Source organism: Rhinoderma darwinii, chromosome 8 (assembly GCF_050947455.1).
Source record: "Rhinoderma darwinii isolate aRhiDar2 chromosome 8, aRhiDar2.hap1, whole genome shotgun sequence".
NCBI lineage: Eukaryota > Metazoa > Chordata > Amphibia > Anura > Rhinodermatidae > Rhinoderma > Rhinoderma darwinii.
This window is the reverse complement of record NC_134694.1, coordinates 101,772,300-101,791,051: the sequence shown is the minus strand read 5'-3', so window position 1 is coordinate 101,791,051 and position 18,752 is coordinate 101,772,300. Positions and strand designations below refer to the sequence as shown.

Genomic DNA, 18,752 nt, shown 5'->3' with positions numbered 1-18,752 from the left:
CTGGTTCTCTCCTTCCATCAGTTGTTTTATTAATCATATCTCCCCCCTTTCTCTCCCCCCTCCCCGTCCATGCAATCCCTTCTTGCTCAGCTGACACCGGAATACAACAATGGCCATTTATATACAGCTATAGGGTGAAGGCAGATGAGAAGATCTAATGGCCGGGTGCCAAAGGGTAAAATGAACTCTCTCACATCACACTAGCAATAAAGTCTCATACGCGGTCTACATTACTGAGAAATCACCAGGTGCTGCATCTTATCGACTGCTCAGCTGTTCTAAGTCCAGGGATTTCTAAACGTCAGCGTTTTCATATATATCATTGTATTTAGACGTGCATCACACGGCAACGTAAAGCCAAGATCTGCTCAACTTTTCAATTTTATATTTTTAGGAAAACAGCAGTCTGAACAGACCCCTTTACTATGGGGTACAATACTGTCTACTAAACACCCCCTCTCCCTAACTGCCCCTAAGGGGGCTGGAAAACATCCTGCCTTATGTAACCCTTCTGTCCGTGTGCCCCTAGAAGTCATTCTGCAGAGCTGACCGGCGCACTCTGCTCTATATACCACCCTGTAAGAACGGGGACAAGCGTGCACACCACGAATATTGCTCCCAACCAATCCCAGCACACCCTGGACTTTAAAAGGAACTTTGGCCACTTCCTCATTGCCTGAGCAATGTTGTCTCTAACCATGTTGGTCTGCAAAGGTTCCCTAGCGTTATCCTGTATCCGTCAAGTCCAGTGTCTGTGACGACTAAAGCTCCCGTGTCCTGTATCCGAGGCAAGACCCAATTATACAGCACAAGCCAGCTTCTGATAGTCTGGCACAAACCTGCTATCCAGGTACTCTCGCACTAGTGACGGTCATTGACATTTTGTTTGACCGGCTGCTACTCCATTACGGCAGATTGGCCCAGTGGGTCCATATTCCCCACCGCCGTGACACAGAGGACTCTGGTCTTCATCTCAAGAACAAACTACCAATTAACCGCGGGTAGAGAAAAGGCACTCTTTCACTGGTGCATTAAAGGGGTTTTCCAGTAATAAAAAATTGATGGCCTATCCTCATGAATATCTAATTAGTGGGGGTCCGACTCTCTGCACCCCCGCCAATCAGCTGTTTTGAAGAGGCTGCAGCACCCATACGAGCACTTCTTCCCCCTTATTCCTTATCTGCTCGTACTGTAAATCGCCAATACTCTTGTGGTAGCGGTTCACAGTAGGACAACCCTCTCCCATTCAAGTGAATGGGAGAAGGCTGTAATACTATGAACCGCCGCTACAAGTGTGTCCGCGATTTACAGTACGAGCAGATAAGGAATGAAGGGGAAGCAGCACTCGCACAAGCACCACGGGGCTACAGAGAGTCGGACCCCCACCAATTAGATATTCATGGCCTATCCTGAGGAGAGGCCATAAATTTCTTGTTACTGGAAAACCCCTTTAACCAGATTTATGCAAAAATTTATTTACGTATATTCCTTATTACAATCCTTTTTAGGATACGGTCCCACACAGCGGTGGCAGAAGTTCGGCTCACTTGCCTAGGCCAACAGCCGCATGACTTTCGCGCGACCGTTAGCTACCGCTTGTGTTTGCCACTACGTAGGACCTCACCCTTGTAGCCCACCTATTAATCAGAAATTAAAGTCTGAATTATTACAGCCCGTTGCCTTGTTCCCATTTACACTCTACAAGAAAATGCAATCTGTCATCTACTGACAGTGAAATGAAAGATTTTCTCAGGAAACCATATTTGCATTCACTTTGCAGATAATTGGATTATTATTCCACAGGAAACATATTGAGCAATTGTTATTTAAGCAATATCTTGGTATTTTCTAAAAAAAAAGAACTTGAAAGTACATTTATGCCATAAGGGGCAGAGCGATCCCATTTGGATTGCAGTCACTGATGTAGCAGTGCTGATCATGTATGGGGACTAAGTGTCGGACTAGGGTTAATTCAGCTCAAAAGAAGAAATTATTCTGAGGGTCCATTCCTTACAGAACATACGTATGTCCACTTTTAAGAAACAGAACCTTGTAGCAGGTGATTTTATATATAGCGATCCCAGTCTGTAATAATTCTTTGGCTACATTTGATAAAAGTGAGCGGTAATATAATCACTCCCAGTATGCAGCGTTAGAAATACTACTACAAGTTGTGCATTGTGAGGATTAATGTGCCCCTTACTGGGAGATTATAGGGGTATTTCATGTCACCTTGGAGCTTTGTGTTTGTATTAGAAGAACTCCAGCATGTTTTAATCATTTATAGACTATAGCGGCATAAGACGCCCATGGCTGTGATATTAGCATCCCTCAAACCACAATTGTGAGTAGAATTGTACAATATATAAGAAAAGAAAACAAAAACATCAACGTATTTAAAATTCACGTACATACAAAGATAGAAGCACTGGAGGTGGCAAATGCTATTCTGCCCTTTTAGTGAATCGCCAACTTTTATCATCATGTCATTTTTAGGTCCAAAATTCTGAGTCGATTCATTTCTTAGAATATCTCTATAGCAGTCAGGACTTTGTTATTCTGATACAGAGCTCCAAACCCCCTGCATATACATATAATTAACAGATAATGGTTGGAATATATTAAAAAGATTAAGCCAGTTTTCAGGCAAAACAAGTCACAAATTTTGGCCCATGGCATAGTTGCGCTAACATTTGAGACTTTTTACTAATGGCAAAAAAAAGGGTGCCGGGTATATCTGAAAGGTGCTGGGCCTCCATTGGAAGATTTATCCTACTTTACACCAAAAACTGGCATATGTTATGGTGCAAATCTACACATGCTTATAGCAGGCGCATATTTGCATTCCTGTCACATGGACAGCCATAGATGCACAAAATATATTAGGAGGTGTGCACCTCTTGATATATTTGGCAGATTTCCACCGATGTAAATTAGTTTAAGACCGGCGTTTGAAATTAATATATTCCCCCCATTGTTCTGTCTTCCTGCAGCCACCACTAGGGGGAGCTTCGGAGCTTACTGCATACTGTCTTATCATTAAAGAGGTTGACTTTCGATAAAAGATTCATCAGCTATCCATATGGGCATAGGCAGCTGTGCACCTCTGTATGGTGACTACGTGAGGCAGCATATTATCCCTTAGAAGCAATGCTGGGGTCGAAACGTCACTATGTTGTGGTGAAATAAGAAGGTTTTTGTGCTTTACAATTTCAGGAACATATGCTGCAGTTTTTCCAGATTTCAAGGGTCTGAGAGGTGCAGTTAGTGGTGAATGTAAATAATGGAAGGGAAAAGTGGAACGGGCCGTAATAAATTGGAGGCTAAGCACTGGGAAATAAAGCAGAGTTGCGTTCACACATTGCAGTTAAATTGCATTTTTTGCAGGAATTTTGAGCTGCGATGTTTGAACAGTTTCAAGTCCTGAACGGAGAGCAGTTATGATGGAGTGGTGCTCTATGGTTGCGCTCGTAGCGCAGTTGGGGTCCACACATTTTATTTTTATGACCTTGGCGTATTTAATCACATATTACGCTGCATACAATGTTTGTCACATGAGTACTGATAAACCGGCTATGAAAGCTGCCTTGTGTGAGGATAGTACAATGCTTACACTAGTGTACGGGCACATAGCATACATTAGCAAGTTCATAAGTTTAATGCATGAGAAAAATATTTACAGCCAAGAGCCGGATCGGATCCCATCTCCTGCAGAAGTTCACAGGGAAAAATTGGATTGCCGAAAAATTAAAAGGGTTATCGGGTGGTGGGGTGCATGGCAATTTTTTAAATAGCCATATTATAGTATCATGAAGTGGATGTACACTTGCAATTTCATTCCACCCCATGGGAATATATTACACGCGATACCACATATCTAACATAATTGCGGTTTAGCGCCATGGAGCCCTAGGCTAATAGAGTGAAAACAACCAATCCTCATTTATAAGACAAATTGCAGATGTGAAAAGTGGCATTTGATCATTCTTTTCTGATACCGAGATAAAAATGTCTGAATAGACAAGAGAAAAACGCGTGGCTACCTACAGCCACCACTAGAGGGAACATAGGCGATTACTGCTGAGTTATTTAATTCAACGTATAAACAGTATGCAGAAAGCTCCCCCTAGTGGTGGCTATAGGAATCCAAAACTATCAATTTAACTCTACGGAGGGGTAGGGATTTATTATCATTTCTGTCAATTTTCTGATGTAGAAAAGTTGAAAAAGGCCTGAAAGCGCCAATTGAGCTAAAAATTTTGGCTTTTAAGAAACTTTCACCACCGACGCCAGTATGGGTGTGGTTTAACAAAAGGAGGCGAAACCACCCCTGCCTGACAGTTTTATTATAATATATGCCAGAAAACTTGCCGAAATGATAGCAGAATTCAATGACCGTTCCCAGCCTTGTACCTTGCCCTATTCCCCATTGGGCAAAAAAAAAAAAAAAAAGTGTGTGCGCGCACACCCGTCCCTTTGCATCTCCCCTTCGGGTCCCCTCAGCATGTTGCGGCTTCATGGTACTGGGCAGCGTCAGGACGTTGAATGTGATGCAGCATTCACTGAGTGCTGCGATAAGGCATCAGGACCGTGTATGAGCCGCGACATGCTGAGGGAGGCGGAGGAGAGAAGTGAAGAGCGCTGCGGTGAGAATACATTATATTTATTTCATGTCCAATAAAGGGGGGGGGGATTGCACATGATCGCAGTCGTTACACCACAACTGTGGCACACGGCCAGCCAAAGGATGCAACAAACGAATTGTTGTGCCTCCATTGGCCCCTATGGACATTGAATGAAGCGGCAGTGCGCATGCGTTCCATTTAAAATCATCTTCACTGCGATGGAGCCAATAATCGGTGGGATCTCAGTAGTGGGGCCCCCAGCTATCATGCATTATCCTGTGGATAGGTTATAAATGCCCTTTGTGTGAAAACCACTTTTAAGTCTGAAATTTGACCCATTCAAATGCTTCAGAATCTCCAGCTGCAATTGCTTGGCATGAATCTGGGCCTAAAGAACCGCTCGGACAGAGGATGTGAACTGGTCTACCAGGCACATCGCTCTGAGAATGGAAAGGACTAGATGATGAAAACCTGAATTTACCAATTGAAATAGATGTTTCACTTTTTTTGGGCAGGGGAGAAAGGCCTTTTGAGCCAGAAGAATGCCAAGAATGTCAGAACTTGGGAGGGAATCCGTGATGATTTCTCTGTGTTTAGGAGATATCCTAATCTTTCTAGATCTCTAGAACCAGTTGTCATTGGACCAATTTGTTGCATTCTCCTATTAGCAGAAAGTGGTATACGTAAAATATGAACATAATGTTTCCCTCCCTCACATGTGCTGCCATTTCCGCTACCACTGGTAGCCCGAGGGACTATATATAGATTCCAGCTAATAGGGCACAGTATTGCAGGTGGATGAGGTAAGAACGAAGATATACCGCTACCTGCAGAAACCTTTAAAAAATTTGGTGATGGGGAATACAGTAATAGGCGTGTTTAAAGACAGACATTATGAAGCATTCTAGAAAGTGAAGGTGGACCTTAGATTTTGTTTCCATTTAGAATTATTGGTAAATCAGGAACCTGTTTTAGGTTGATGACTGAACTGTAGGATGAGTTTGGTTTTCTTACCAGAGAAAGGGAAGAATAAAATCCCTCACCATATTCTTGTGGAGGGGCTCAGCAACTTTGGGAAAAACTTTATCAAGCAGAAAAAAAATAAAAAAAAATTAGAAAACCTACCTGCCACTCGGTCGGCGTCACTGTGGACTGCTTACTGAAGAGCAGACCTTCTGTTGTATCAAGAACACCAAGAAAGGACCCCAAATAGTCCCCTTCACATGGGATGGCAATTTTTGGAACCTGCATTCCATGACCATTATTTTAACCAAACGGTTCTTCTGGCAGAGTTGGATGGTGCAGCAGATCTAGCAGTAAGTCGAAGGACAATAAAACTGGTTGCCTTTTTTAAGGTTGGGATGGAGTTTTTGACTTTATTTTTCAGGTGCGATTCTAACTGATTGAGCCATATTAGAAAGGATCTAGCGACACAAGTTGAGGTGAAATGGAGTTTAATAGCAGCTGCTAATGATCCCCAGGTCTTCCTAAGAAAACTATCAGCCTTTTTATCCATGGAGTCCTCTGTGTCATCAAGCGTAAGGGAAGCTTTGCAGCAAACCTTAGATGTGAGGACTTCTATCCCAGGAGGTAGTCTCCTGTTAGTCATAAGGGTCTTGGCATTTTACTGCTCTGTGTATAAAAACTTTATGTGGATTTTACCATTCTGTGCGTATTAAGGCCCGAACATTTTTATAAATAGGAAAATTTTTCCTTCTGGATTCTAGCCTCTCAAACATGATATCCCTAAATTACCCTTCTTCCTTTGGTTCCTCCTCACTCATGGTGACTGACCCTATTTAGTGCCAGATCAGTCTCCTCAGGAGTAGAGAGGTTTTCCAGACATGTCCTCAGAGACCCCTCCTATAACCCCTCCTCATAACTGGAATTATCCGTGGGAACATTAACTGATGAGGAGGTACTAGGGTGCTCAGGCTGTTTTTGCATAGCCTTGAGGAATTTACGAACTTCGGCTTTGATCATGATTCTCATGCTTTTCAATAAGGGAAAGTCCTCAGACACAATTTTCTCAATGCAAACCTCACATGGCATCACACGTAGCTATAAGTGGATGGAAGCTTACTTCTACAAACATTACATTCTTTTTTGGGGGCATCTAAAAATAGACAAAACACTTACATGAGTTAAACGGATAAAAAACAAAACAAAAAACAAACAAACTTAGAAGGGTATGTAACTACCTCAGGGTACCAGGCTTGGGATATGCAGTGGAGAATCTGAAGGATCTTGCATATTCACCTTTCCAGAGGCCTAGTAAGCGATGAACTTGCTTTGCCTGAAGGTCTATTGGACAGCCATCATGAAACAGTCGTCATGTCCTGCCACCTGAAAGGAATCAAACAGCGGCTACAGACAGAAGGCACAGCAGCTCCTCAGACCAAGACACCTGGCAGTTCCCTGTCCTGCTCAGCTGGATGAGAGGTCAGTAAGGGTCCATTCACACGTTGCGGTTAAAACGGCATTGAAAAAAAACACATGCATTTTTACAGTGAGTTGATGCATTTTTTTGACCTAGAAAAATGCACTAAAACGCAGTAAAATAAAAATAAAAAAAAAAGCGTGCATTTTTCAGATGAGGTTTATTGATGCGGTTCTAAACACACCTCAACAGCAACTTGTTTAATGGACCCTGGGAGGCGTTCTGAAGGAATCTCTGGTCTTCCCAGAGCTCGCAGGGGCCAACGTGGTCATGAGTTTCAGGCAGGAATAATAAAAGAACACTTCCCAGATAAATAAACCCCCGGCTCCTGTGAAATACATTTAAAAAAAGGCATTGAGCGGTTCCTCTCCGGGTCTCCCTGGGGCTGGACCCTCTTTCCAGTGGTACAGTCATGGGTGAAGGGCGAAACTAGACTATTTGGCAGTGTACCCTCCCTGTGTCACACAGAAAAAGAAAAACATGGCACGTATTCATCTAAATTTATAATCATTTTATTCTTGTTGGAAATCATCCATGTACTGGCTTTTCTGGTGAACGAGCGCCTTTACGCAGCAGCCAATCTGAGCACACCAAGTGGACTCGTAAGTGTGCTCTCACACGTGCCAAAGGGAACATTTTTTTCGGACGGCTAAACCGTGCACTTTTTTTTTGCCAGGAATTGCCTTGGTTTTGCCGTGAAATAACAAATGAAATAAGTTGAAAGAACCAAGGCAGGAAATTCTGCTTGTTCTTCTTGCCTCGGGCTCCCAATGGACATTGCAGCTAGGATGCAATCACAGATTTAGGCCTCATGCACACGACCGTGTTTTTGCGGCCGCAATTCCCCCGAAAATCCACGGGAGAATTGCGGCCCCATTCTTTTCTAGGGGGCCGTGCACACGACCATAGTTTTTGCAGTCCGTGCACGGCCCGGGAGCCCGGACCGCAGAAAGAACGGGCATGTCTTATTACGGCCCGGTTCTGCGGTCCGGGCTCATTGAAAACAATGGCCGCGGCCATGTGCATGTGCGGGCGGCCTGCGGCTGACAGTCCGCAGCCGGCCGACCCGAAAATCACGGCCGTGCACACGGCTACGGTCGTGTGCATGAGGCCTAAAGCCGTTCACTAATGAAGCAGAGTAAAAATGCAACCAAGCAGCCACCACTACATAAAATAGTAGAGAAGTGTTACCGAAAGGCAGTCACTGCTGCAGCTTCCATAACTTATAGCTGGATGTACGGAGCTTTAAATCAGCTGAAATAACAAGTGCCGTTCCCGCTCCATGAAGCAGATGCTCGTGTCACTGTAACCGGAAGTCATTGCGTTTTATATAATGTACCCTGTAAACAGAAAACCAAGAGACAGCTGTATCATAAGCAGAAACTCCCCAACCCCAGGTTTGGTTTCTCCAGTAGATCTAGTACGATGCTGCCTGCTGGGGTGCACCACGTTTTTGCATACGTCAGGTAAACTCCCAATGTACACATTATCCATAGCCATAGGGCTACATCAGCTGTCCTCCATCTAGCTGGAACATGTCGGTACAACCTCTTAATCCGTCACCCATAGGCTATAATGGTAACCATTTAACATATGTCGTGAAAACGGTCATGAGAGTTCACAACGAATATATTTAATGTATACCGTTATAGTCTATGGGTGACAGATGCCAATAGTAAACATACGTCAGGAGCTTTTCCCGATGCATATTTTAAAGGTAGGGCGAAAACGTCATGTGAATGGTTTAGTGCAATTTCACAACGTGTGGCTATACCCGAGAAACCTGTAGGACATGCAATGGTATCCATAGACAAAATGAAAATCAGTAATGATCATTGTTCTGTCTAGGTTACTATAATGTTCATATTGAAATTTATCCAACCAGTTAGAACATGGAACATCATTCCCTGTGACAATTGGCAGGAAGACTAAAAGTCCTTTTACACTGGCCTGTAGTAAGTCGATCTGCGCTTGTTTAGCTCCACTTACATGGAACTCTTCAGTACTATATGTGCCCAAATGATGGTAAATGCAATAGTTCGGGCACATATATTTCATTATTATCAGCAGTACATCCCTATTTAGGTTTGCTCATGTGTCGGCTGATCGCTGGGCATGTTATACAGGCCAATGATCGGTAACAAGCATTCGTATAAGCGCTCGTTCGTCCAATCATAGGCTCGGGTAAAAGGGCCTGAAGAAGGGCGCTTATAACGACATGGAAGACAACCCTTCTGCAGAAACTAGCATATATTAGATGCACTTGTGTGCCACATATTTTAGAGTGCACCGCCACCTAGATGTAAAAAGTCTAAAGGGGTTGTCCAGTCCCCAAAAAAATGTAAGGCCTATACTCGGGATAGGCCATCAATAGCTGATGGGTCAGGGTCCGGCTCCCGAAACCTATGCCGATGAGCTATTTTGCTTTACTGCTCACACCACAAATTGCCGACACACTTGTAGCCGCGGTTCACAGTATGACAGCCTTCTCCCATTGAAGTGAATAGGAGCTGTAGAGATAAATATGTAGTGAGCTCCCCCTAGTGGTGGCTGCCAGCAAACTGTGGAACAGATCAACAACAACCAAGGAGTGAAGGAAGTGGGGAAGTTCCAAATTGTAAATGTCATTTTAGAAAAAACTTTAGTAAATAACAGCAACTGCGTTCCTTTTTATACATCACAGATAACGGAGTGCTGCAATCCCGCTCTGGTATAGAATAGACACGCAATGAGACGTATAAGAAATCATTTTATTCGACAATAGGAAGAAAACCCTTTTAAAACACAGCACATAATTGTAGGGTGTATATAAGGGGTGACCATATAGAGAAGAGGTGGGCAAAGCAATGTGTAGTGTAGCGTAACGGGGGGCTGTATTGCACATAAGGTTTGCATTTCCCATATCGCACCTTTGAGGATCATTTTATTTAGCATTTCCAATATCTAGACAATGGGGTGGCGATCAATAAAAGGAGATGGTTAAAAACAGATGAATGTGTGCTTCTTTTCAATAGATTCATACACACAAACTTGCATAAATATCGATTCGTACAATAAATTACAAATAAAATTACTTCTGTAAACATGCCAGTTTCTTATACTGTATCATTACACTCAATGGAAGAGGCCGTTCCCAGTCCTTGCTTACGTGAATGGCATCTGTACAAGTATCAAGAAAAGACCGGCTGCTGTAGTCTCATGAACAGTACAAAGAAAACAGCGCCTTCCACTGAGTGTACGCAACACATACTCCTTGAGGGGTTACTTCTTGCTCCATAACAAGATATGGAGAGTGGGATATCATTTTGTGGAAAACTAAAATGTATATATCCAGGCAGATAGATTTTGATCATGTATGTTGGCAGAGAACAGCAGTTTAAAGAACCCCAACAAGTAACACGGGTCCAAGACCTAGCCCCATTACACCTCCCACATGGGTTGTCACTTAGCTTCCCCAAGGTCCTGAATTCTCACTATTGAACGGACGGCTCTCCTGGGCGACAGTGTGTATCCAGTCAAAGTGGTTGTAGAAAAAAACATGGCTGCCTTCTTTCAGCAACAGCGCCACTTGGGCTATGTATGGTATTGCAGCTCAACACCATTCCCTAGAATGGGGCAGAGCTGCAATAACAGTCTATGGACAAGGGTGGCGCTGCTTCTGGTAGAAAGCAGCCATGTTTTTCCTTAAGCTAAATTCACACTAGCGTCCGTATAGGTTTACCTCTCTTCCGAGAGAGGATCGAAAGATTAAATGGAAAGCAACGGTTCCGTTAGAATTACCATTGTTTTCAATGATAATTCTATTGTTTCAGTTGCTCTCCGTTTGCTAGGTCTCCGTTTTTTCACAGAAACAAAAGTTCCGCAGACTGCACTTTTGGTTCCGTCAAAAAAAATGGAAACCTTGCGAACGGAGAGCAACTGAAACAAAAGAATTACCATTGAAATCAATGGTAATTCTGACGGAACCGTTGCTTTCCATTTAATCTTTCGACCCTCTCTTCCTTTGATGGAAGAGGGATAAACGTATACCAACGCTAGTGTGAACTTAGCCTTATCTCATACAACGGAAAGTTGGAGCCATGCATAGATCACTGCATAACTGGCCAGGTTTACCATTCAGGATTCTAGTAAAACCGTTTCACAAACCCTGTGGGAGATGTAATGGCTGCCATATTGGTTGTCACACAGCTTTCCCAGAAACCGATATATCTAAGAAACATCTGATAGTACAGGGCGACTCCAGGTCTTATTCACTGGTGAGAGGGAAATGCGCTTTAAAAAGGAGTTATCCTACCACAACTACTTACCACCTATCCAGGGTTTGATCGCTGGGGGTCCCACCACTGATCAAGAGAACAGGTGTCCCCAGTCCCCTCAATGAACGGAGCGGCGGTTGCGCAGGGCCTCTCCATGGGATTGCTGGAGATAGCCGAGTACAGTTCTCAGGTAATCCTTAGAGAACGAATGGACCAACAGCGAGCCTGCGGGACCGCCGCTCTGTCCATTCAGGGGGCTGGGGACGCCGGTTCCTTGATAAGTGGGGGTCCTAGCAATCAAACACTTATCACCTATCCACAGGACAAGCCTTTTAACTTGTACATTTCATGTGTTTGTCTCTGCCACATACAATGTGTGTCAATTTGGAAGCATTATTAATTTCTCATCAAGCATCGGAGGCCAGACAAAACTTTGCATGATTTCAACACAAACATGTAATGTGCCAACACAAATCTGACGACGTATGCGAGATCACGATAATACACTACATGTGCTTGAATGAAACGTGCAGGTTCTTCGCCAAACCATCATGGTGTATTCTACTTCATGGCAGAATTATATATAAAAACGTGCCTCGCCACACATGATGGGGCAGGACGGGACAAACCACATATAGTTTAAGTGCATATTTATCTTACCAGAGCCGGGAATGGAACGAGTGGGGAAACATTGGTATGAACAGTCATCGTTTGGCTCCAAAACAGAATACAATTTGGGACATATACAAAGCTGTAAGTGTAACCAAATATAAAAAGGCATATAATATAGCTAATCAATCGAGAGGGGGGGGGGGGGGGGGGTTCTGCTTCAGAAGAAAAGAATCCAACCCTGATTGCTGCAACTACAGTGCTCTGCACTCCGGGCCCGAGCCACATGATTAGCCAATTTGAAAGCTTACCAGTCGATATTATACAATATGAGACTCATCTCTATTCATAAATGCTCTATCCAGCGGTCTCCGATCTGTGTCACTCCTGCAGTTAGGAAACGACAACAAGCTGTCAGGGCATGCTAAGAGCTGAAGTTTTGCAACAGTTGGAGAGCTACAGGTTGGAGACCACTGCTCTATATTATACCCGCTCCCTAAAACCGGATTGTTTTTTGACTACCAAGTAGTACAGCCAGTAACCAAAAGGCTGCAAAAATCAGGTCAGGTAGACGATTTGGAAAAAAAAAAAAAATTAGAATGAAGACAAAATATTGGTCGTCCATGTCAATGGCTGCACATCTTTTATTGATGTGTTAAAAAATTCGGTTGGTTCCCTGATTTACAAGGCTATTGCCAGAATAATACATTCTTTTGTCCGCCACCACATTATTTTCATACAAGACCCAACTACTTTAGTTTTTCATTCATGATTCTTCAGGGAACTGGCCTAACTGGGGATAGAGGGAGACTAGGCAAAAAAAATCACAGGGTTACCACTCACCACCCCTGGTTTCTGAAGTACGTGTTGCTCTATGTAACTTACTAGCTAAGTCTAAAAGATGACCAAGACTGTGACCAAGACCACCGGGGACGGTGGTAAACATGGAACACAAACATCTCATCATTCTAGGTTTGGATGGAGGATGTTGGGTTCTGGTTGATATGATCCTTAAAAAAAAAAAAGTGGATATCAGAAAAAAACATGCTAAACTGACCAGAGCAGAATAGGTTAAAGTACTAAAAAAACTCAAACAAATGGAATAAATAGGGTATTGGTTCCATCAGACACTGATTCAGCCCTAGTAACATCACACGGCTTGAAGCAGGCAGACCGGTTATTCACTATAGTAAGGAAGTTTCCACCCCTATATGCATAAACCCCTATATCACCCTATAAAGTCCCGGCCATAGAGAATGAAGGTTTTTTTTTTTAGAATACGCTCAGCCTGTTCGAATCCCCAGAGGCAGATTCTATTGTCAAGTGAGTAATGTAGTGAATTCTGTATCCATACGTGTAACTCAAGCAGTGGGATGTATATAAGGGGCTGCAAAAACCCTATTATATTGTATAATGTAGATGAATGGATGTTCCACTGAGTGTGGGCAATTGTGAGGGTCAGTTTATTTGTCCATAGCAGCCCTCATCAGCAGATATTCCCAGAACCAGTAACAGTCCAGTGTGTTTTGGGAGAGACCCACCAGGCCCTTTTCTCCGTAAAATAACCTCTTGTCTCCGAAATAACCCAATCTGGGGAATGTCAACTTAAAGCTAATGAGCTTTTTGTTTACTCTGTGCAAATTCCATTACCTGCAGGAACTGTGTCTGCCCTTATTGCCATCATATGGGGAAGCAAATTTAGGATCAGTTGAAAGTTCTCAAAAGTGAACCCGTGTCACGTGATCCTATAGGGCCCCATTTCTTAAGGCGAGATGAAAGGGGTCGTAAAAAGGATTCAGGGTATGAAGAAAAGATAACCCAAAGAGTCGGAAGAACCAATCCTGTAGGGAGAAAAAAAAAACCACAGATTAAACCACCACAGTGTGAAGAATTGGCTAGAATGTGATGATCGAAGTCTGACATAGAAATACCTTATAGTGTTATAACGTTCAGAGATGGGTCTGGCTCTATGGAGGCTTCACGTAGTAAATCCTCCAACTCTGTGCCACTATATATTCCATGAGTATCTGTATAAAAGATGCAGAAGGGAAAGAAAAAGGTTATTTTTTTTAATGCAAAATGTAGACATTTGCAGCTAGGTGGGAATACGGTTTGTGATACAAGAACCATACCATAGAATCTGTATTCATGTACATGAGACCTTAAACAATATGTAGCTGAAAGATCATAATACTGACAGTACTTCGTAAAACGCAACCAAAGTTACCCGTTTTGTAAGTAATTAAAAGACTATTCCAAGATGCGACACGGATACGCTGTATAATGCCTAGTCCAGCACCCAAGAGGGTGGTGCGTGACACAGGGACTCTTTTTGAATGCCGGTGTCATACACCAGCCCTTGCTGTTCCTAGTGAGCCCCACGTGAATGGAGAAGTACTGCGCACGCTCGGCCACCGCTCTATTTATTTCTATGGTGCTGCCGAAGACAATAGCGCTGGGCAACCCGATGGAAATGAATGGAGCGGTGGCCGAGCATGCGCAGTACCGTTCCATTATTATGGGGCTGACAGAAACGGCAAGGTAAGCCTTATCTTGTAATCGGTGGGGGGGTCCCAGCGATCAGAGCCCCATTGATCAAATATTTATCACCTATCCTGTGGATAGGTGATAAATATTGATTATGGGAAAACTCCTTTAAGGCCATGTACTAAGAATAACCGTGTATAGCTTATGTCTTAAGTGTTTCTTTAACTATATTTTCAATACTGGCCTATATCTATATGCAGGACTGAACTTGGCTTTTTAAAACAGGTAAAATTAGTTTGCCACACAGCTGCCATGCCCTCTGTTAAGGTTATTCCTTTATATAGCAGTGGCAATTCTATCACAAAGAGTACACTGGAATATACCTCCAAACCAGAGGGGGGCAAAAAAAGCGAGGAGACTTTTTGCAGAATGTATAAGTGGATCTGTCAGCTTAATATGATGCTCTATATAAGGGCAGCATATCACAGCTACAGGTAGCCAAAACGGCACAAAAAATGTGTGCAGTTTGACCAATAGGATCTCTGATGTGACTGACAACCTGCTGTGTGCGCAAATATACACAGAAGCCGGTCATTCTCCAGCCTAAGAGGTGGGGGAAGGCGGAGAGGCGCGGGAGGGGGGGGGGGAAAGCTCCTCTCTCAAATACAGGAGACTCATAACTAGGAGTCCGCTATTTTCCTAGAAGCCAAACGGCACAACATTTACTACTCTTGTAAACAGTCTGACTTGCATTTCGATGATATTCTGTCCAGATATTGACCATCTACAGAGAAATATTTCCCCAAAACGTCAACGTTTCAGACTGAAGAACATATTTAGTTTTGTTACTATCAATTCACAGATCATTCGTTGTATTTTCCGGGCTTTCGTTGTAAAGAGATCATTCTTGAATGAAAACAAAACTTTGTATTTTTGAGAAAAGAACCTGCAAAAGTTACAAAATAGGAAGACAGAAATGGCCTAGAATTTAAGAACATACACTGCACCCACCCTTATCACAGCATGTAGGTGCCCTTCCAAATTCAGCCTCAAGTCCATTGGCAAGAGCAGGACTTCCTGGTGTGGCCACTCCGGTCACTGAAGACCCTTTATTCTCCTTAACTCCCTTTCCTCCATCCACAGTATTTGGATTTTCAACCCGTGTGACCAAAAATACTTTGTGGCCTCTTCCCGGGCTGGATACTGCCACTGGTGCTGCAGGTGCTGGAGGTGCTACCGGAGCGCTCTGTACAGGCTGTTCTGCTGGCTTTTCTATCGCCTCGTTTATCTCCTCTTCTTCCTCCGTATCAGAGTCAGAATCTTGACCTTGGGCGTCTGGGGCAGGAGTAATCTCTTCTTCATCTTGGTCATCTGAGTGAGGTTTGCTATTGTCATTGGCAGTGTTGGAGTCCTCAGTAACATGGCTAATCTCTTCCGGGGCAGTGCTTGTATCCTCTTCTTCAGCAGTGCTGGCAATCTCTGCCATTGATGCCGAGTGTTGAAGGCGTTCTTCCTTCTCTTTGGCCAAGACAAAGTTTCTCCTGCAACCATTTTGAATCTCTGTCAACAAAGCCTTTTGTGTTTCAATAAAGCTCTTGACCTATTAAAAGAAGCGAAGTTGTCAATAATAATGGTACGGTCAGTACTTTATACTACAATGCTCTTGTTTAGAGGTTTACATATGCTGTGACAACCTGCCCAAGTGTGGTTGACACCAGGAATGACCCCTTTAGGTTAAAGCATCTACTGTATGTTACGTATGATGCGCAGAAAGTATCTTTCACGGGAGCTATGAATCACAACAGGACCTGTGCATGATCCCCTGGACGTCGTACGGTTGCCACAGCAACTGCACCGCCCTGCTTGCAGCAGTGTCTCTCCATGCCTGATGTCAGATCGGGTGGGAGGACACAACTTGAGGTGCACTTAAACATCTCTACATAACTGGCCACTAAACAATCTCAAAGTTCCCAAAACATTCACTGTTAAAATTTGGTCCAGAGTAAGGATTTCAGAAACCAGTGTTGTAGGGTGGGGGCTGTGATTATTTGGGTATATATCATACCTGTATTAAAGGTAGACCTATATAGATCACTAAGGAAATCTCTACATGTCTACTAAGGAGTTAATTTAAAGTGGTATTCACATTTGTGACATATTAACAGTCCCCCGACCACCATTCAGCCAGGTGAGGGGGCCAGCAGTGGCTGCATGCTGAAAGGAGAGATGGCCGTGCAGCTCTTTTTTAGTCTTGGGAGTTACAGAAAGAGCCGGGCTTGCACGTGCATGGACTCTTCTCTATTCAGTCTGCAGATGGATGCGGTCAAAAGACCATAATTCTTCCGATATGTTGAGGCCCCAGCTGAGAAGTGCTATTTATATGTTCCTGGGAAACCCCTTTAAGAATCTTTTTTTTTTTTTTTTTTTAAGTAGTCAATAAAGTAACAGGGAGCAACGCTTACGGTCTCTTTCTTAGGTTCTCTGTCCAAATCCATCCTGAGCAGAGACTGGTTAACACGAAGCGCCAACGACAGAGCCATCAAACCTCCGGTCTTAATTTCATTCTCCCTCAGATCAAGACGCAATAAACGGGGGGATTCAGCCACAAACTCAGCTACAGCCACTGCGCCTGGAAACAGAATAAGATATATACTAAACAATAGCACTGTCCAATAACGTTAATATTTCAACATCATCAGAATTCTATTCAAGAACACATTGGTCCTAATGCATTAAAACGGTTCCAATAAAAAAAATGCATGTTGCCTTTACAAATTATTAAGGGGAGAAATGAAGGACGTGATTTGGCTGGTTGCTACGGGAAACACTGACACTTTTTGAAAGAACAGTTTTTATGCACGAGTCCTATTGCATTCTTGTACCGCAATTCTAAAGAACGACTGAAAACTCCAGGTCATACTGACATTCCAAAAGAACCACACATGGCGCTGATAAACAGCTCACACGAGAACTTCACACTGTAGATTACAGGTAGGTTTTGTACATCTGCGCGACAACTACTCACTTCTTCAGATATGAAGGGTGCATACAAAATGTTCTGATACTCATGGCTGGAATTCAAAACAAAGTCAGCACTCAATTCACTCAGTAATAACACACAACAATGGGGGATATAGAAATCAGGGGATCATGGCACCCATTCAGCAGCACTACATTATAGGTTTAATCACTGCAGGAAAAATGAAGCAAATTGATGGTCCATCCGTATAATCCACAGACAATCTGGCTCCTCCAGAAGAATCAATCTTTGAAGGGCTCTCGTCTGTGATCTTGAGCGGAGGACTCCCCTCTGTTTCATAAAAGTAATACAATAGGGCATAAGGATAGGGGTTGGCTTAAACTTAAAGAGGCTCTGTCACCACATTATAAGTGGCCTATATTGTACATAATGTGATCGGCGCTGTAATGTAGATTACAGCAGTGTTTTTTATTTTGAAAAACTATCATTTTTGACGGAGTTATGACCTATATTAGATTTATGCGAATGAGTTTCTCAATGCACAACTGGGCATGTTTTACTATATGACCAAGTGGGCGTTGTACAGAGGAGTGTATGACGCTGACCAATCAGTGACCAATCAGCGTCATACACTTATAATGTGCCTCTTTAAGGCCCTTTTACAAGGGCCAATGATCGGTCAAACGAGCTTTCATATGAACATGTGCTCCCGATCCTTGACCTGTGTAAAACAGGGTAAAGATCAGCCGATGAACGAGCAAACGCTCATTTAACTGCTGTTCGCATATTTTATGCAGCAATAAATATTATCGGGAGATGTGCTGCCGACATGATGGAAACTTATGGGGTGAACGTTCGTAGTAACGATCGCTCGTCCCCAGGCATAACCAATCATTGCTTCTTGTGAAAAGAGCGCCGATCAACCAACTGATTGGCGCTCGTTTTCACGACCCCTATTTACATAGGTGTAAAAGGAGCCTTACAACTTCCTTAAGGTAAGCTTCCCAAAGTAATTATTATTTAAAATGCATACCAAGCTAAACTCCATAAAATCCAAAGTACAATTGCTGCAATTTGATAAGACCGCTGGGTAGAAAGTCAAACAAATCAATAAATAGCTACACATTCTGGAGTACAATGTGTATCAAATGCACAATACCTTCACAGGTGAGTTTAGCACATGCCAGGCCAAGCCGGAGGACAGTGCGGTTTCCAATCAGACCATTCTTAAGATGGCGGACACCTTCGTTACCGATTGCATTATGACCAAGGTTTAAAGTCTCTAATGTCTGAGTGTGGGGCTGAGATAAACAGAGAAACAGAATTACTGTATGAATACAAGAAATCTCCAGAAG

The 18,752-nt window shown here is 43.2% G+C and overlaps 1 protein-coding gene across 2 annotated transcripts in view; it reads right to left on the bottom strand.

Annotated features, from left to right (window-relative positions):
- Positions 1-9,796: 9,796 nt before the first annotated feature.
- The window catches only part of PPP1R37 (protein phosphatase 1 regulatory subunit 37), a 34,940-nt gene continuing 25,984 nt past the window's right edge, over positions 9,797-18,752 (bottom strand). For both annotated transcript variants that reach the window (XM_075836030.1, XM_075836029.1), the window contains exons 10-14: positions 18,557-18,698; positions 16,880-17,046; positions 15,429-16,017; positions 13,862-13,957; positions 9,797-13,771 (exon numbers count right to left, since the gene is read on the bottom strand). In XM_075836030.1, the coding sequence (XP_075692145.1) occupies positions 13,863-13,957; positions 15,429-16,017; positions 16,880-17,046; positions 18,557-18,698 (993 nt within the window). In that variant the 3' untranslated portion in view covers positions 9,797-13,771; position 13,862. The remainder of the gene's footprint in view (positions 13,772-13,861; positions 13,958-15,428; positions 16,018-16,879; positions 17,047-18,556; positions 18,699-18,752) is intronic.